Source organism: Leptinotarsa decemlineata, unplaced genomic scaffold (assembly GCF_025532065.1).
Source record: "Leptinotarsa decemlineata unplaced genomic scaffold, Ldec_3_MD MMD2_tig00000251_RagTag_RagTag, whole genome shotgun sequence".
NCBI lineage: Eukaryota > Metazoa > Arthropoda > Insecta > Coleoptera > Chrysomelidae > Leptinotarsa > Leptinotarsa decemlineata.
The window spans coordinates 6778284-6797715 of record NW_027412547.1 but is presented as its reverse complement, the minus strand read 5'-3'; the positions used below and the strand labels follow the sequence as shown (position 1 = coordinate 6797715).

The window sequence follows — 19432 nt, the reverse complement described above, 5'->3', positions numbered from 1 at the left end:
TATTCTCACATCATTTGAAAAAAACAATAATTTCTTAGACGTACGACTTCCACTATGTACAGGGTTGGCAACGCTGTGTGCCAAAATTAAGGGAAGAAGAATATTAATAAACTTTTATATTCAACTCATCTGTGATATAAATTTGATTTAATGTTTCTTTGGTGATTGTGTTCTTGGTTTCTGTATTCTTAGTGATTGTGTTCTTGGTTTTTGTCTTCTTGTTTTTTGTGTTCTTGTTTTTTATGTTCTTGGTTTTTGTGTTCTGAGTGATGATATTGGGGTAGAGGAGATATACAAATCTGGAATTTTGTATTTGACTTGTAAGAGTCAGTCATACCCACGTCTGCGTCAAAATGATGAATTCAAGTCGGGATCAAAAGCCCAATCGCCATTCTGCCTCTGGCAGTCATCCTTATTCCTCTATGATGAATGCGCGAGAGAAACAAAAGTACATAGAAAGTTTCGCTTTTCCTCGTTGCGATTTAATAGAAAAATATGAAATAGTGACCAAAATTGGACAAGGAACTTTTGGGTAAATATTCCATCTTTTTAAAAAAAATAAACGAGGTACCTAATATTTACTTTCCTAACAGTGAAGTTTTCAAGGCAAGAGATAAGAGTAATCCTAAAAAATTCGTGGCTATGAAGAAGGTTTTGATGGATGATGAAAAACAGGGAGTAAGTAAAAGACTTTATATTTTTCACGAATTTTTACCTCTATGCTTGTTTTCAGTTTCCAATTACAGCTCTTAGAGAAATACGGATACTGCAGTTATTGAAACACGAAAATGTAGTAAACCTGATCGAAACCTGCAGAACAAAGCCTTCCCAGCACAACAATTATCGTTCAACGTTTTATCTGGTTTTCGATTTTTGTGAGCATGATCTAGCAGGTTTGTTATCAAATGTTAACGTTAAATTCAGTTTGGGTGAGATCAAGAAAGTTATGCAGCAACTTCTGAATGGACTTTACTTCATTCATAATAACAACATTTTGCATAGAGATATGAAAGCTGCAAATATATTGATGACCAAGAATGGAGTTTTGAAACTTGCTGACTTTGGGCTAGCTAGACCATTCAGTTCTAACAAAAATGGAGTAGCAAATAGGTAAGGAAACGGTTTCATATTTTGAAATTTACTTTTAGTGCAGTCTATTGTTTGTGATAAAGACAACCAGGCTGTTGTAGTAAATGTGCATAACTACGGCTGTTTTCAAAATTAAAAGTGATTTATTTATGGAAGATGAAATTTATATTCAGGTCATAAGTAATTTTATAGTAATTTTTCACTCCATTCCTAATTTTTTTGTTTTTCATTCAGCGGATGCATTTTACTGAGTTATTGTTAGACTACCCAACACATACACTACTTTTACCCGCTGGAAAATCGATTCGGATAGGTCATGTTTCAAAATTTCAAATCCTTCAATGGGATATATGGTTGTTCACGTCAGGCAGAAATAAGTTGTTTTGGATATCATGAAAAATAAGAAATAAAACTTTCTATGTTTTTTTCAACAACTTGTATTTGTAACTAATGTTACTACAGTTTCGTTCTATAAGAATATTTTCAAACGAATACAATCATGTTTATTGTATCCATTTCATTCGTTTATTGTGTTCACTTGGAAGTGTTCTTCACTACAGTTACGTCAGTAACAAATACAAGTGGTAAAAAACATAAAATGTTTTATTTCTCATTTTTCATGATGATCTCTACGTAGTAACGGCTACATCCATCAATTTTTATGCGATATATTCTTCAAGTACGTGAAAAATCAATTCTAAATAAAAATCTGACATATATTAGTTCAATATGTTCTACATTTACTTTTCCAGGATTAAATCTAAAAATAAATTTCAGGTAACCCTTGGGAAAAGTCAAGGTATCCAGTTCAATTGTTTTCGGAGAATGGTTACCGAAAATAACTTAACATTCTGTGAATTTAAAGTGAACCGTTCTGAACAAATTATAATTTACCTACATTGGAATTCCACGAACAAATGAAGTTTATATTAATTTTGATATCCTGATCGCAGTCAGTAAGTTAATGTAATGATTTCAAATCATAAGTTATCCACTGTTATATCCTTGAAATGATTGATTCCCAAGATTTCATTCCCTTGTTACACAACTAGCTCTTTATTTGTAAAAGTTGAACCCTTCCTCAGTATCTTTATTAATGAATGTTACAAGTTCGGACTTCCTTTGCCTAAAATGGTGTTAAGATTCGAAATCTATACAAAAACTCAAATGAAAATGAATTTAATGTTAAAATTATCAAAATCGCTAAAAATATAACCTATATATTCGGTTAAGTTAGATAAACCAGAAGTAATGTAAAATAAATTCAGGTAAAATGAACGGCAAAATTTGTGAGGATTCTAATTTGTAACAATACAAATTACCTCACCTACGCTGAGGCGTTCGCAGAATCTGTCAAAGGTTGGGGAACAAACCTCCCATGAGCAGGTTAGCAAACATTTATTTATTTATTTATTTGACACTTTGGTACATTATGTGCTGAGTCATAATTAAAAAACAAAAATAAAACTACAGAAGTTGAACAATACAAAAACAATAAATATGGTTCACGTCCACAAACTTTCACAACATAGAAGTATTATATAAAAAATCGGAGAAGCTCTGGCAAATACTCTCAAAATGTCATGAAAAAGTTTCGTGCAAGAATTCCTCAAGACTGTAGTAACACTTCTGTAAGAGAAGTTTCTTCACCTCAATTTTGAAAAGTTTATCTGACTCGATTTTCCTAATAGATGCCGGCAAGTTATTATAACAGTTTGTTGTATTAAATAGTGGGGAGCATCTAAAGTGAGCCGTTTTGTGTGAGGGGGTTCTTAACAGTTTCCCATGACGGGTGTCTCTACCATGTATATCCGCATTTGTGACAAATTCAGTTATATTGTTACGGGCAAACGTGACACACTTCAAGATAAATAAAGAAGGTGCCATCAATAGGCCCTCTCTTAAGAAAATTGGTCTACAACTATCTTGAAAATCTATATTAAAAATTAGTCTCAGCAATCTTTTCTGAGCAACAAAAACTCGTGGAAATTCCCTTGCACATCCCCAAGAAATGATATTAAAGCTGATGTGAGAATAAGCCATAGAAAAATAGACATTCATCAATCCAAAATTATCTAGAGTGTTTTTCAATTGTTTGATTGAGTAATATGCGGAATTGAGTTTGTTGCAGACCTTCTGAATATGACCGCTCCAGGTCAAATTTTCGTCTAAAGACGTTCCTAAAAACAAGACTTCGCTGGAAGATCGAATACCATTTATTGTGGAAGGTCACTGCTGAAATGTTTCCTAATAAATGATTTCATTGAAACAGATTTAGATTTATTCAGAATAAGTTTGTTACGTTGACACCAAGCACTGAATTTATCTATTATTTTATTTATTTTGTCTGACAACTTAACTTCGTTTTTGTCGGCCACAGTAATTGCAGTGTCATCCGCAAACATGGTTATGTGACACTCAGAAAAGAATTCAGACAGGTCATTTATGAAATTGAGGAACAACAATGGTCCCAAGACAGAACCTTGAGGCACTCCTAGTTTTACATCTTTGGGACTTGATAAAATTTCATTGCAGCTAACTATTAGACTACGGTTTTCCATATATGATTTCACCCAGTTCAATAGATTATTTGGGAAACCTAGGCCTGCAAGTTTAATTATAAGAAATTCGGAAGAAATGGTATCAAATGCTTTTGACAAATCGAAAAAAAGTGTTACAACTAGTTTATTCGAGTCAACTTGTGTATAAATGAAATTTAATAAATGGTATGAAGATGATTCAATTGATTTGTTCTTCTTGAAGCCATATTGGTTATTACTAAAAAGATTATTTTGATCCATGTAATTCAGAATTCTGTTACTAACAACTTCCTCAAACAGTTTAGAGAGGGAACAAAGTAAATATATCTGTCTGTAGTTGTCTACCTCAGTTTTGTCGCCTTTTTTATATAGAGGAAATATGAGAGCCGTTTTAAATACATTTGGAAAACAACCTACAAAAAATGACTGATTCATCAAAAACAATAGTGGCTCGATTATAAGGTCTACAATTTTTTTCACAGTAACTATTGAGATACCATCAGTACCTGCGGAGTTTTTATTTGCCATTGTTTCCAGAGTACCTAGCGCGTTTGCGCTCAAGTGATGATTCACTAAAACCAGATGCGAAAAAGCCCTGCACGGCTGAATCTAAGGCATCGTCAGGTGTAGCATGACGGACAAAAACCCTCATATGGGAAGGTTGTCGTGGGTATCAAGGTGGGAATCTTGCAACTTGACTATCCGACTACCTCATTAACAGAGCATATACTTTGTGCCTGCCCCGCTGGGGACCGAATCAGGTGTTGGATACGGCAGAGACGTTCTCTAACCATCTGACCTGAAAGACCACTCACCATACAGAAGCTGGGATTATTTGATCGAGTGTGAATATGTGTGAGACACAATGAACCCCTGCGAGTTGCGGTGGAGGGTCCAATAGACCCACTCACTTATGACCTAACCGGACCTAACCTAACCTAACATTGAAATGTGTTGTTATTGATTCATTCTGAATGTGCGATAGCAAGTAGACGTACGTTTATGAGCTCCTAGTTAAATTAAAATTGCAAGCTTAAATAAGTGCAAAATATACGTAAAAATATAGAAGACTAATAATAGTTGAGTGAAACTGATTTATCGGGATTCAAATAACCAAATAACCCATTGATAAAGGCATTTGATCACAATATGGTGCTAACAAGAGATCAATCCGAGGAAATGAAATCCCTCGTGAATATAGTGGTAAAACAAATGTGGAGGGATGATAGCTTCAATAAAACCATTGCAAGTAAAGTGTCTAAAGAGATAACGAGAAGTCTGGATAAAAAATTTGATCTTCTTGATAAGAAAATATCTGAGTTGGATCTGAAATACAGAAGAGAAAGTCAAATATATTTAAAATACAGAGTGAACAAGAGAAATACTTAAACAAATTAGACAACATCGACCAAGATTTAAGAAGATGCAATCTGAGAATTTTCAATGTGAGTGAAGATGCGAATGAAAAAAAACATTGATACCATAATTAATCTATTAAATAACAAAATGAATCAAAATATTCAAACTTCCGACATAGAAGGAACTTACAGGATTGGCAAATTCAAAAATCTAAAAGCTAGAGGAATACTTCTCAAGATGGCAAATTATCAGCTGAAACAAAATATTTATACGAACAAAAAACTACTCAAAGGTAGTGGCATAGTTATAAAAGAAGACTTGGCCAGTTTTAAATTGAACCTTATGAATGAAGCTATTTAAATGACAAATCTATTCATTGTATGGTCTGAAAATGGAAAAATTATTGTTAAGAAAAATAACAAGATCAAGGTCATATACTCTTTTGAAGATTCAAATGCACTGACATTTTCGTAATTTTTGATATTTTATATACAAATACCATGCACAAAGCACTAAAATGTAATATCTAGGAATCATTCCATGCATACGAGAACTTCATTTTTAGATTAAAAAACTTTGGAGTGGGAGAAATCCGTATATTTTTATTTTTATATTTCTCATCAGTATTCATTAAAATAACATTATCATATGTTTTCTTTTTCAATTCTTATTAATAGCATTTACCCATTTGTACATTATTACTTACTATTTTTTGTAAATATATTTCATAATGTTAGAGTATCTTGATTTATTGGATGAGCAAAGTGAGACAAATACGAGGGTGATCAGTAATATTGAGGAAGCTTTCAATGAAGGTATCAGAAATCATACATTAGGTATTATCCACATGAACATCAGAAGTGTCAGAAAAAACTTCGTTGAATTTTTAGTATACCTGGAAACTTCGAAGGATAATATAGAGGTAATCGTACTTTCTGAAACTTGGAACATAGAAAGGGTGAGTGATTATTCAATTCCAAATTACACTGCATTTCATAATGACTCGAAAATTAACCAGAATGATGAAGTTTTGGTATATATGAGAAATAGTCTAAATGCTACTGTATAAATAATTTCATTGACAGAAACTAAACTCCTGAGATTCTCGTTTGAAATTGAAGAATCTAAAATTGGATTCACCGCGTCCTATCGTCCTTCTTCAATAAATGCTGAAAACTATACTATGGACATCAATACATATTTCACCAACCTACAAAAATGTAATATTGAAATTTTTCCAGGGGATATAAACATCAATTTATTTGCAAGAAATTCTATTGAAGTAATTAACTACCTGAACATGTTCAATGAACATGGTTTTTTTTTATATAAACACAGCCACAAGAGTTACTGAGGAAACTCAAAGTAATTTAGATCATATAATATAAAAACACTATCACCAAATCCATAAACTTATACCCATAGTGACAGAGACACATTTAACCGACCATTATGCTACTTTATCACTAGCCACATATCACTAATGAAAACCCAAACATGAAGAAATCTAAATATTTCAAAAAAATTGATTATAAGAAATTTGAATCATTGCTCAAACAGGAAACCTGGAAAGGGGTAGTAGCTATAGATAGTGTACAAGAAAGCTACAGTAACTTCATGATGACATTTAAAGAACACTCAACTTCAAAAATAATCAAAAGAAAATAAAACCGTGGATTTCAGTAGGTCTAATACAATCAATAAAACACAGGAATTATTTGAAAAATAAACTAAAAGAAGATTTCTCTGAACAACTCAAAATAGAATTCAAAAACTATAGAAATATGTTAAATAATCTAATAAGACAAACAAAAAAAAAATTTATAAAAACCAACTAACGGAAGCAGGAAATAACTATAAAAAAGTTTGGGAAGTGATCAAATATGGATCCAATTCAACTTCGTCGAAAAAGGAATTAGGAACGATAAACATACTAGAAACAAATGGAAAGGAGATTACAGATAACACAGAAAAATCAAATATCTTCAACACATACTTCACAAATATAGGGCATAACTTAGCAGAAAAGATAAGACAAAAAAATAGAAAAGATCCGCATTGAAATTTTATAACTTCGGATAAAACTCTGAATGAATCTATATTTCTAGATCCAGTGTCAGATAGTGAACTAATTGAGACCATCTCAACATTGAAAAATAAGTGTGCCGCTGGAGAAGATGAAATATCTACGACATTAATAAAATCAGTACACTTTAGTATTATTACCCCCTTGAAACATTTAATAAATTTGTCTTTCGAAACAGGTATAATACCTTCACAGTGGAAGAATGCAATTATCACACCCATTCATAAATCTGGTGATTACAAAACCCCTAGCAATTATAGACCCATTTCAGTTATAAACAACTTTGCGAAAATATTCGAAAAGTGTTTGAAACATCGTCTGATGAAATTTTTCACCAAGCATAAGTGTATCACAGAGAAACAGTATGGATTTCAGAAAAATATGAGTACAGAAGATGCAATTATGGATCTAACTAAAAATATTGTCGGAGGCTTGGATAAGTCAAGAAAATGTCTTGCGGTATTTCTTGACTTGGCCAAAGCTTTCGACACTGTGTCGCACAATATTTTACTTGAACGTCTCAATAAAGTTGGCATACGTGGCACAGCACTGAATCTATTAAAACATTATTTACAAAACAGGACACGGCAAGTAAAAATGAAAATCACAATAGGTGTTCCACAGGGTTCAGTGCTGGGTCCAATATTGTTTCTCGTGTATATTAACGACATTGCGAATCTAAATAACTTTCATAGCCACATAGTATCGTATGCAGATGACACTGCTATTGTTTTCATAAATGATACATGGGAACAGGTATATGAATATACTAAATTAAGCCTCTCTCATATCCACAGTTGGTTGAATCACAGCCTATCAACAGTAAATTTTCAGAAGAGTAATTTTATCACCTTCTCTCTAACTAGCGGAGACCAACCTACAGAAAGATATATTTCAGTACATAGTAATTCTTGCGATGAAATATGCCTCAGAGGTTGTTCACAGATTGAAAAAACTAATAGACTAAAGTATCTTGGTGTGATAGTGGATCAACACCTAAGGTGGGATGAACATGCATTATATGTAACAAAGAAATTACGGCAACCAATTCATAAGTTTTATTTGCTACGTGATATTCTCAGCAGCAAAAACCTTTCCATAATTTATAACTCATTAGCAGAGTCAATTTTAAGATATTGCATAATAATATGGGGATGTCTCTACCACAACGCTCAAAAAAAATTGCTACTACTACTCAAAATTGTTTGCTAAGAATACTCTACAAAAAGGAAAGATTATATAATACAAAAAGTGTGTATAAGGAATCCAAGCAACTGAACTTCAAAAACTTATTTGCATATTATTGCCTAATATATACCTATCGTAAAACAAAGCCCATTGTTAATCCGCTTAAACATTATGTTACCCAATTCATAGAAAACAAATCTATTGACTTGCCGATTTTCAAGAAAAGTCACTTATAAAGATTGTTTTTCTTCATTGGCTCTAAATTATATAATTTACTACTTTTATGTGTGAAACAATTGAGAAGGGGGAGAAAGATTTCAAAAGTAAAGTTAAGGAGCTCATAGTCAAATGAAATTGATGTTAATCTTTTATTCTGAAAATAATGTTGAGCTGATGATACTTATAATTTTAAATAACTATCAAATACTTACCTCATAAAAATGTCTGTACCCCTTTGCTTTTTATCTGAAATCAATCTTTACTGATCACTCGTCTGACTCGTCTGATTCATAAACTGTATAAACTCTAAGCATATATTCTGGATGATCATTAAGAAGTGCAAAACAGAAGCATCCCATGCTTAGTTTGTATTCTTATTGATCGATAGAACACAATGATTGATAGGTACTTGTATTCGCAAATGAACGATATATGTACTAGATGTAATAACTCCTAACGGACATGTGTTGTGTGATATTCTATTCAGATGAATAAACGAATCTGAATTTATTTGAATTAGATTGAACTATAAACGATATATCAAATTATATAAAAGCAATAAATAGCAAAATGGAGAAATACCAAAAACGTGAAATAAGAAAAGGATTTCAAACTGAAGTTTTCCATGACATTTCAATTGTTAGTATTGACAATTGTTTTCAGATAATAACTGAATTATTCATGACAATGCATACTATCTAAATGTCACTTGGGCAATTTCACCATTATACGGTGTAGAATATGTTTCAGATCAGACAAAAAGCATAATGTCAGCAATATTTACAAAACTGCGTATGCCATAAGGACAAATTGTGATGATTACCTGTTTGTAATATGTGAATAATAATGATTTTTATGGAGTTGCGGCTCGAAAAAAGTAGTCTCAAAGATAAATAAAATCACTAATGCTAACAATACATAATTTTCCATCACCCTCACAACCCACATCTATGAATCACTTCATAACACACATTTCAGGTACACAAATCGGGTTGTTACTTTATGGTATCGACCGCCAGAACTTCTTCTTGGAGAACGAAATTATGGTCCACCAGTTGATTTGTGGGGTGCCGGTTGTATCATGGCTGAACTATGGACCCGTATCCCAATAATGCAAGGAAATAGTGAGCAGCATCAGCTTACTCTGATATCTCAACTTTGTGGTTCAATAACTCCACAAGTATGGCCTGGAGTGGAAAATTTGGATCTGTTTAAGAAAATGAAGTTGCCTCAGGAGCAAAAGAGGAAAGTGAGTATATTCGATATTTTTTCTTTTTTATCGCTTTCTATTCATTTCACATATTTCGTTTTCATAGGAAAGGAAAGAAAAGGACATAAAAAAGAGAAGAAGAAGAAGATTTCATTTATATTTGAAAGTAGCATCATTTCTGGCTCATGTAATGTGATAGATATTTTATAATTATTCAATATTACATCAGCAATAGCTGATGACGAATTTGTAAAAGTAATTTTCGTTAATCCTAATCTCTTTCTAATAAACACACTTGATGGTTGAGTGCAAAAAAAAACTAAAATAGGGGTGAAGTTGTATCATGCCAGCAAGTAATGGTCATTTATCTCTAGTAGAATACTATACTTTATTATGACTCATAGAAGTATTTCAAAATGAAGCATACTCTGTTTGAGAGAAACCCCATTGAATTTCTCGACAAGAGGCAATCCAAGAATATTTCCTATTTTTGTCAATTTATTCATTTTTAAACAGTGTAAATAATGAGTAGTTGTCAAAAATTTTAAAAATTTTTTCTTTGATGAGATGAACCTCAAGCACCCGCCACTCAAGTCAAGTTGTAACAACTACTCCATGGAGCAGTTTACGCATTGGTGTGACATATTGCTGTTTTAATTTCTAATAACTGTTATTGTTGTTATTACGTGACGAACTTAGTATTATTTTTTCACTATATCACAAATTCCTGGTGGGTACAGTGGAAAACGCAACCCCTAAAATTTATTTCCAATGTAACTTTTTGTCTTATTATTTGTTAACCATTTAAAAATGTATTTCCAATAGCCTGTTTCATTCTGAACAAAAAATGTCTCTTGGGTTTTTTGCCCAAAATAAACCAATTGGCAGCAAAAAATTATTTTACGAACAACTACAGAGATATAACGTCATAAATGCGAAAATACGAAACTAATCTATTTAATAGGTCGCTATTAGCGATAGTGACAATTAAATTGGTATGACACTGTCAGTTTGTGAATTTTCAAAATTGAATTAATACTAATTGTGTGTTGTTGTTCTGTTCTTAATTTGTTACTTTAATAATTCACTTGTTATTAAAATGGCATACACAAATGAGGAAATGGCTGATATGCATTACGTTTACGGTCTGTCGCAGGGGAATGGGTTAGAAGCTTCTAGAAGATATGCTGAAATGTATCCTCACAGGCAGCATCCTTCACATAGAATATTTGCTCGACTTCATCAACGATTACGAGAATACGGTTCATTCGACAAAAGAACGCAGGATTGTGGTCGCCATCGAGAATTACGAACACCACAGCTTGAGGAAGCAGTACTTAATTTGATTGAACAACCTACTACCAGTACTAGAAAGATTGCTTTCCAGCTAAATGTTGATCATATGACGCTATTTCGAATTTCAAAGGAACAACTCTTATACCCTCACCATCTGCAACGAGTACAGTCACTGTTACTACGAGACTTTCCGAACCATCTTGAATTTTGCAATTGGATGCTGGAAATGATTAGAAGAAATTGTGACTTTCTGAAGACGATAGAATTCACAAACGAATGTAGTTTTTCTCGGGACAAGATTATCAATTTTCATAATTACCACATATGGGCTGATAAAAACCCCCACGCTATTGTCGAAACTAGCTATCAAGAACAGTTTTCTCTTAAAGTGTGGCTCGGAGTTATTGGGGATGATTTAATTGGGCCTCATTTTCTACCTCCTCGATTAAATGGTGAGGCATACGTTCAATTTCTAAGAGAAGTGCATCCATTACTGCTTGAGGAAGTTTCTTTGTGCGTCAGAAGGGATATGTTTTTTATGCATGATGGGGCTCCCGCACATTTCAGTCAAGTATCACGTCTGCATTCAACTGAAACATATGCAAATCAGGGGATAGGTGGAGGAGGACCACAGAACTGGCCCGCTCGATCCCCGGATCTCAATCCTCTAGATTTCTCTATTTGGGGCCATTTAGAGAATTTGGTTTATCGTACTCCTGTTCGCGATGTAGAGGACTTAAGAAACCGCATCATCGATGCGTGCAGGGTAATCAGAGAGACTCCAGGAATATTTGAGCGAATATGTGGCTCAATGCGCCGACGTCTAGACGCATGCGTAAAGTCTGAAGGTAGACATATTGAACATTAACTATGATTTCTGCATGTTGTGTGTTTTGTTATCAATAAATTAGTTTTGTTTATTACCCTTTAACCGTTTAATGCAGGTACTAACTACAAAATAACAATAAATCCAGTTCGCATTTATGACGATGTATCTCTGTAGTTGTTGGTAAAATAATTTTTTGCTGCGAACTAGTTTATTTTGGGCAAAAAAGCCCAAGAGACATTTTTTGTTAAGAATGAAACAGGCTAACGGAAATAAATTTTCAAATGGTAAACAAATAATAAGACAAAAAGTTTCATTGGAAATAAATTTTAGGGGTTGCGTTTTCCACCCCTTACAACCATGGGGTAAACCAAATAAATTACTGGCTAAGTGTCTTTTTGGTAGTACAAAACGTCAGGTTAATTTCAATATTGTAACTTTTTCAGTGCTTGTGAAAAAATTGTTATACAAATTTCATGTACCCCCTTTAAGGGGCTGTATCTTAACAGGGGATGCTCCAATGAAGTTTCTTTATATGAAAGATCCTATCTTTTTTTCGAGGAGGAATCACCTCCTTAAATGTTTTACACTTATTCAGTTACACCCTGTATAATCTCTTGAAAAAGTGAACATCATGCAGATTTCGTAACCATATAAGATTTGTACCATATTCATAGAATAGACTCTTTCAGAATAAATTGATTCAGATGTAACTTTTTCAACTTTATTTATTCAGGTTAAAGAACGTCTTACCCCATACTTAAAGGATCCACATGCCTGTGATCTATTCGATAAGCTTTTAGTACTCGATCCCTCCAAACGTGTTGACGCGGATACGGCCCTCAACCACGATTTCTTCTGGACTGATCCCATGCCCTGCGATCTAGGAGAAATGTTGGCCAACCATACACAGAGTATGTTTGACTTCTTAGCCACTTCAAGACGTTCAACACAAATGAGACCTAGGCCATCTACTTCTACTGTTCAAGACAGTGGATATCAGGATAGAGTTTTCTAGTGGAAAGTTGGTGTTATGTTATGTGACGTAGAATTGAAATGGAATGAACTGGACTGTTTGTAGATCAGCCAAAATGTAATCCTCCATTATCAAAAACCCTTGTGAATTAATGTGAAAATTAAACCAGTGTGACTGAAGAAGTAGTGCAATTTTTTTCTTCAAATTGATATGGCATGACATTCATTACTTATCAGAAGTAACATTTTTGTTAGTGTCAGGTTTTTAAGGTAGAAGTACATTCTGCCTGAGAAGTACCCTTTCATTGGGTAAACGGTTATAATGTGGCGTATATCTAGTTTGTATCGACTGAGGATATTGTTGTAAATATTTTTATAATAAAGTGTGATATTCAATTGTTGAGTAATAAATCTGTTTTAAATCTGTTTTTCCGTTAATCTATGATCAATCAGGTGTCTAACATCTCATTCAAGTTTATAGTATTTGTATTTCATGTGATTGTATACAAACGAATGTATATGTACATCAATTATGACTGAACTTACACTGAAGTTACATTCAGCTATGAAATTGAAATTTCTTTTGATGGAAAAAGTGTATCACAATGGTTTCAAACTTATTTCTAAAAGGAAATCGGTTGGGCGGATTATTCATGGGTGAATGGAAAAGAATTATTTCTACCACATTTCAGTCAGTTTTTTTAAGACTGAAACACAAGCACTACAGGAAAATCCTTAATCCCCCAGCAATTGATGTAACCAAACTGTTTCAGGTTGTTTGCAAAAAGACTGGAGAAAAATCGAGAAAGGCAAAAAGAAATTTTCGATATGAGATGAAAAACAGCTTCGACACACAAAATATTAGTTGAAGTTGGGGATAAAACCAACTGAGTAGGATAACCTAGGGATTGAGCTTAGTTATGAAAAAATTCAGTTATAATTCAGAGACTGAACTAAATGCATGATGAGGAGTTGAAGTTGGGGATTGAACCAATTAACAAAAGTAACTTCTGAGATGCATTTCAGAGAGATACCCTTACATGGCTGCATAGTTTGGGCTTTGTTTGGCTTCAGGGAAGGGTAGTTGTACGGCCGAGAATGGATTCTCACCGCTGGGTGAACTTGGTTCACCCAGCGGTGAACTTAGTTCGTCGATTGAGCCTTCGAGGTTACTCAGTAACATCACGTCGCCGATAGGAGAGACTTTTAAATCACGAGAGGTCGTTGATATCGTAGTCTACATGGGCCCTATCTAGAAGGTTTTCGTGAGATTCCGCAATTTCTAATTATCAACATACCAAAGGACCTATTAACGTTACACATGTACCACGGAGCGTCAGTAACCATCCATAGTATATTGTTTTGGACCAGTTCCAGAACTTCAAAACGTTGTTCTTCAGACTGAGCTTGCTACGGCGGGGAATGGGGGGATATAGTTGGGAAATATCCTCGCTTCGCATCAGTCTTCACGGTTTCTATGTGTTGAGCCCAGATAAGTCTGTGCTCAAAACATACTTTGCTACGGATCTTGGCGGCACCTGCTCTTTCGAAGAATATATATACATACATACACACATATATACAACATACACAGATGTATATCACATAAATATAATAATAGATAATTGTTTCCTATACACACATATAGTATTGGATTACAAATAAAAGTCATCAATACTGTAGCAGTTCTTTGACAGAAGAAGTTGCTTCAGTCTTGATTTAAAAATGTCTACATTTTCAGAATTTCTGATATTGTCGGAGAGTTTATTAAAAGTTTGCAGCCTTGAAACTCAAAATTTCTTTGGAAAAGAGCAGTGCGATGTTGACTAGTGGGCATTCCGAGTAGAGTGATTATAATAGGCTCTGTTAGCAGCTAAAGTGTTTCTATTTCGATAGATATATGTGCAAGTTTTCATTATGTATACTCTTGCTAGCGTTAATATTTTCAAATTCTGAAAAGTTTCTCTACAAGAATCTCTACAGCCCAACTTAGCAATGATCCTAATAGCATACTTTTGTATACAAAACACACGAGACACGGTAGAGGATGTGCCCCAGTTAAGGATGCCATATCTAAGATGCGAATTGAAGTTTGCGTAATAGACAGTTAATAGAATACTTTGACCACAATGGTGGGATAGAAACCTAAGAGAATAACAGGCTTTTTTAAGTTTATTACATAAGTGGTCAATATGTGTCCTCCATTGAAATTTGTCATCAAAAACAAAACCCAACATTTTTGTTGACTTGGTTAGGTTCAATTCTAAAGCAGTATCAACAAACAGATTCAACCCATATTGTTGCCCAGTATTCATCTTGAAATGTAACAAGTTAGTTTTGGCTACATTCAACATTAAATCGTTTTTCTTTGACCACATAATAACTTTTCTTTAGGTCTCTAGAGCTGTGTTTTTTGCGGAGTCCATATCGTTTTCAATAATTAATATATTAGTATCATCAGCATAACACGTACAGTGAATGGCCGAGTTCTTATTTAGGTACACTGACAAGTCATTGGCAAAAGCTAAATACAAGAAGGGCCCTAGAATGGATCCCTGTGGTACCCCATCCTCAATATTTCTTTCAGTACTTAGACTTTTTCCAACTTTGACTACTTGCTTTCTCTTATATAAGTATGAGTTTAGTAAGGATAGGGGTATTCCTCTTACACCATATCTTGAAAGTTTGTCCAGCAAAAGATTATGGTTCACACAATCGAAAGCCCGTGAAAAGTCAATAAATAATTCTAAAACACATTTCTTTTTGTCTAGAGCACTTACTATTCGATTTTGAAATTCACACAGTGCCGTATCAGTACTTTTTTTCTTGGTGAAACCATGTTGTGAGGGCGATAACAAGTTATTTGCTATGAAATAGGATTCCAATTGTTCTTTTATGTTAATTTCATAAAGTTTAGAGATACTTGAAAGAATACTAATTGCTCTATAGCTATCCATATTGTTAGGATCACCTTTTTTAAAAATAGGAGATACACTAGCAAGTTTAAGATTGGTAGGAAAGATCCCTTTTGAGGTTGAGAGATTAATTAAAAAGGTCAGGACACCACATAGTTCATTAGAGCAAATTTTCATTATTTTTTTGGAGATTCCATCAATTCCAGTGGAGTTAGAGGTTTTCAATCTGTTAATCATTTCTGTGAGTTCCCATTCAGTAATTGGAAACATAAAAAAGCTTGAGTTATTTAAGGTGGCATTGCTCTCTAGAAACTTTATGTCAACGGAGAAGTTTTCAGATATAGTAGATTAAATTTTTCAGCTATCATTTCATCTGAATATTGAATATCATTGACTGTTATAACTATTTCACCATGTTCCATAGTTTTCTTTTTTTCTAATTCCTTAATTATGGCCCAAGTTGTTTTAGATTTGTTGCATGAGTTTAATATCAACTCATCATAATATTGTCTATTCAGCGATTGCAGTTTCTCTCTGTGTTCTTTATTGCACTTCTTACATTCTTCCTTATGTCTATTATCATGTCTAGCTAATGTATTAAACAACGAAACTTTATTTTTTAGCTCCCTTATTTCACGTGTTTTTGAATAAAAGACAGGTAACACAAGTCAACAGTGTTTTTGTCACATGAACTTTGTGATGTGTTTTGTTTATGTTGGCTTACCCCCATTATAAATATATAATAATTTTGTTTCAATCACATCCAATTTTTTATGACAACAATAGATTTATTTCTGACCTCATATACGTCATTTAGGCGGCTGTATAACTATTGTATCAGCTAACATATACATTTTATTTTCGTTAGGTACATCGCAAATATGCAACGAAAGTGTTCTACTAACCCTGACAGTTTTGTTGTGTGTGTGAAGAATACACTTTTACATCCCAGCGTCGAAATTTCACCCAATTAATTGAACAGTGCTTTTAAGAATATTTTCGATTTACTGTGCAGCATCAAGATAAATTCTGGGTCCCAGATAAATGTTGTGTAACGTGTGTGAGACTCCTATTAGGTTGGGCTTTTATTTGAGTCAAACAAAAATAAAAGACATTACAACGAAGTCCAAAGATACTATCCAGTATCCAAGCTTGTCTTCGGCCAACAGACACATCCTACATAGTCCTGAACTGCTTGTGCCGAAGCCTCCAAATCAACCTGAAACTCGGGATTACAGTCAAGAAGAACTTGTTCGCATGAGGAATATAAAGAAAGTGACCTAAGTTATGAACCGCAAACAAAAAGTGATTTGAAAGATTTTGTACGTGATTTGAATTTGTCTAAAAAACAGGCTAAGCTTTTGCTGTCTAGATTAAAGGACTAGAATTTATTTTCAAAAGTTTTTTATTTTCGACATTGTGATGATGAAATAAAAGCTTAACTTTTCTAGTAAATGATCTAGTCCATTGTCATAAAGCAGTGTTGCTGCATAACAGAAACGTACACCCTTCAGTGCCGGTTGCTCATGGTTCTGCTATGGAAGAGACTTACGAAAATATGAGATATCTCCTTGAAAAAATTAAATACAGTGAACACGCTTGGAAAATTTGTGGCGATTTAAAAGTTGTTGATTATTTGCTTGGACTACATGTTGATTACACAAAATTTTGCTCGTTTAATTTGCGAATGGGATAGCAGACAGAAAAAGTCACTAATAAAATAAAATGTGGCTCAAGCGTGAGTCACTTATTCCAGGCCGGTAAAATGATAAACATAAGCTTTCAGTGATTTTTGATGACAATCTTTTACCACCGTTGCACTAGGTTTGATGAAAAAATATGTAAAAGCTATGCGCAAAGATGTCAGTGGATTTTTATATCTGAAAGAGAAATTCCCCAAACTCAGCGAAAATTAAAGAGAGAATATTTGTAGGCTAACAAATATGACAACATGAAGGATAAGAGCTCTGAAGGAGAACTAAATGACCAGGAAAAAAATCGCCTGGAAATGTTTTGAAAGTGTTGTCCAAAATTTCCTAGGAAATTATAAAGCGGAAAACACAAAGACTTAATAGACGAACTAATAATGTCAGATAAAGCTTTGAGGTATAATGTGTCCTAAAAAATACGTATGTTTGATTCTCATCTAGATTTGGGTGTTGTGAGTGACGAACAAGGAAAAAGATTCCATCAGGACATTTACTTAATAGAGAAGCGTTATCAATGGAAATGGAGCCCAGGAATGCTAGCAAATTATTGTTGGGAACTCAAGAGGGATCTACCAGAAAAACAAATATTCACGAAAATAATAAATATTTATTGTACAGTACACAATATTTTCTCTGAGTATAGTTGATTTTTGTAATTTTCACCAAAATATATGCTTTGATGTCACGACAAAAACCTGTTGTGTTAATTTTTTTTCATTGATACAATATTGTTTAGTGACCCTAGTAGATTCAAAGTTTGATATAAGTTTTCATGTGACAAAAAACAGTTAAAATTTTGTTAACCAGTATAATTAGCAGGGTGCTATCCTTTACTGTTAAAACATCTCGCAGGGATTTGTCCAGACCGCTTGCATTCAGTCGTCACATGACTACCGACGCATTTAAGGCACGCGGGAATTGCCTTGCAATTCCACTGCGAGTGTCCGAAACGTTGACAGCGGTAACACTGCCCGACCGACACCCTTGGTTTCAGCGGTTCCCTCTGACATGCACATTCAGGATATATGTCACCCCTCACGGGTGCTTCTGTCCTTTCGGAATAAGAACCAGTATAAGGATAAGGGGTAGTGGTCTCTTATTTGCTTTTCTCAATCGAGAAACCGATATAAGGTCGAAACCCTTAGCAGTGATATCATCCTTGATATCAGTTGTTTAGAGGAATTCAGAAACTCTTAGGAACAGCATCCTCAGAGGCTCATTCTCGAGCATAATGTAGGTATGATAAGGAATCTTCTCCTCAAGGGTGTAATCATCCGTGCTGGTGGGTTGGACTGTGATTCCATCGTTTATGATGACTGCTTTCAAGAAAGTTTATTTCTCGCGTGACCTCTCGGAATTCAACCCACTTTTCTTTGAGCCTAATAATAATAGGCTGTGGGTAAATCGTTTTCTTTTTGGTACCTGTTCTACGACAGGTACTCCCATGACTTCAACAGGGGTGCCAGACACCTTAGTGGTACCTGTTCTACGACAGGTACTTCCATGACTTCAACAGGGGTGCCAGACACCTTAGTGGTACCTGTTCTACGACAGGTACTTCCATGACTTCAACAGGGGTGCCAGACACCTTAGTGGTACCTGTTCTACGACAGGTACTTCCATGACTTCAACAGGGATGTCAGGTTTCCTGAGTGGTGTTGACATCCTCTCACGCTACCTGAAAGGTAGCTGGAGAATTGATTTCTCTCGTTACCTGGGTAGTTGAGAAAATATCTCGTTCAGTTACCTGAGAGGTAACAGGGTTATTGACCTCAATAGTCTGAGCTTTTTCAGGTATTTGAGATTTCCTTTGGAAAATCTCGGGCATTGTTACGCAGGTTGTCAATTTATTCGCGTCTTCTTGACTCTCTCCGTCAGAAGAGAATTGGAAGTATCGTTCTATTTTCTTATTGGAAATGTCTGGTTTGCTGTCCGAATCTGGTGGTTTAATGCGTTTGGGATAGGATATTACCGATCAGTTTCTTTCAAAGTATTGAAACTACATGCAAAGGATGAACTT

The 19432-nt window shown here is 34.2% G+C and overlaps 1 protein-coding gene across 1 annotated transcript; it reads left to right on the top strand.

The window, feature by feature from the left end:
* Positions 1-241: 241 nt before the first annotated feature.
* Positions 242-13135, top strand: LOC111509376 (cyclin-dependent kinase 9). Its single transcript, XM_074173601.1, has 5 exons — positions 242-532; positions 594-678; positions 734-1110; positions 9460-9730; positions 12550-13135. Exons 1-5 carry the CDS (start codon positions 354-356, stop codon positions 12829-12831), a joined length of 1194 nt encoding a protein of 397 aa, XP_074029702.1. The 5' UTR covers positions 242-353; the 3' UTR covers positions 12832-13135.
* Positions 13136-19432: the final 6297 nt, after the last annotated feature.

Excerpts from the sequence above, each read along its gene's own strand:
- LOC111509376 (XM_074173601.1), top strand. The coding sequence starts at position 354 with ATGATGAATTCAAGTCGGGATCAAAAGCCCAATCGCCATTCTGCCTCT. Across the intron at positions 1,111-9,459 it reads AAAAATGGAGTAGCAAATAG|GTACACAAATCGGGTTGTTA; the intron begins GTAAGGAAACGG and ends CACACATTTCAG. Across the intron at positions 9,731-12,549 it reads CTCAGGAGCAAAAGAGGAAA|GTTAAAGAACGTCTTACCCC; the intron begins GTGAGTATATTC and ends TTATTTATTCAG.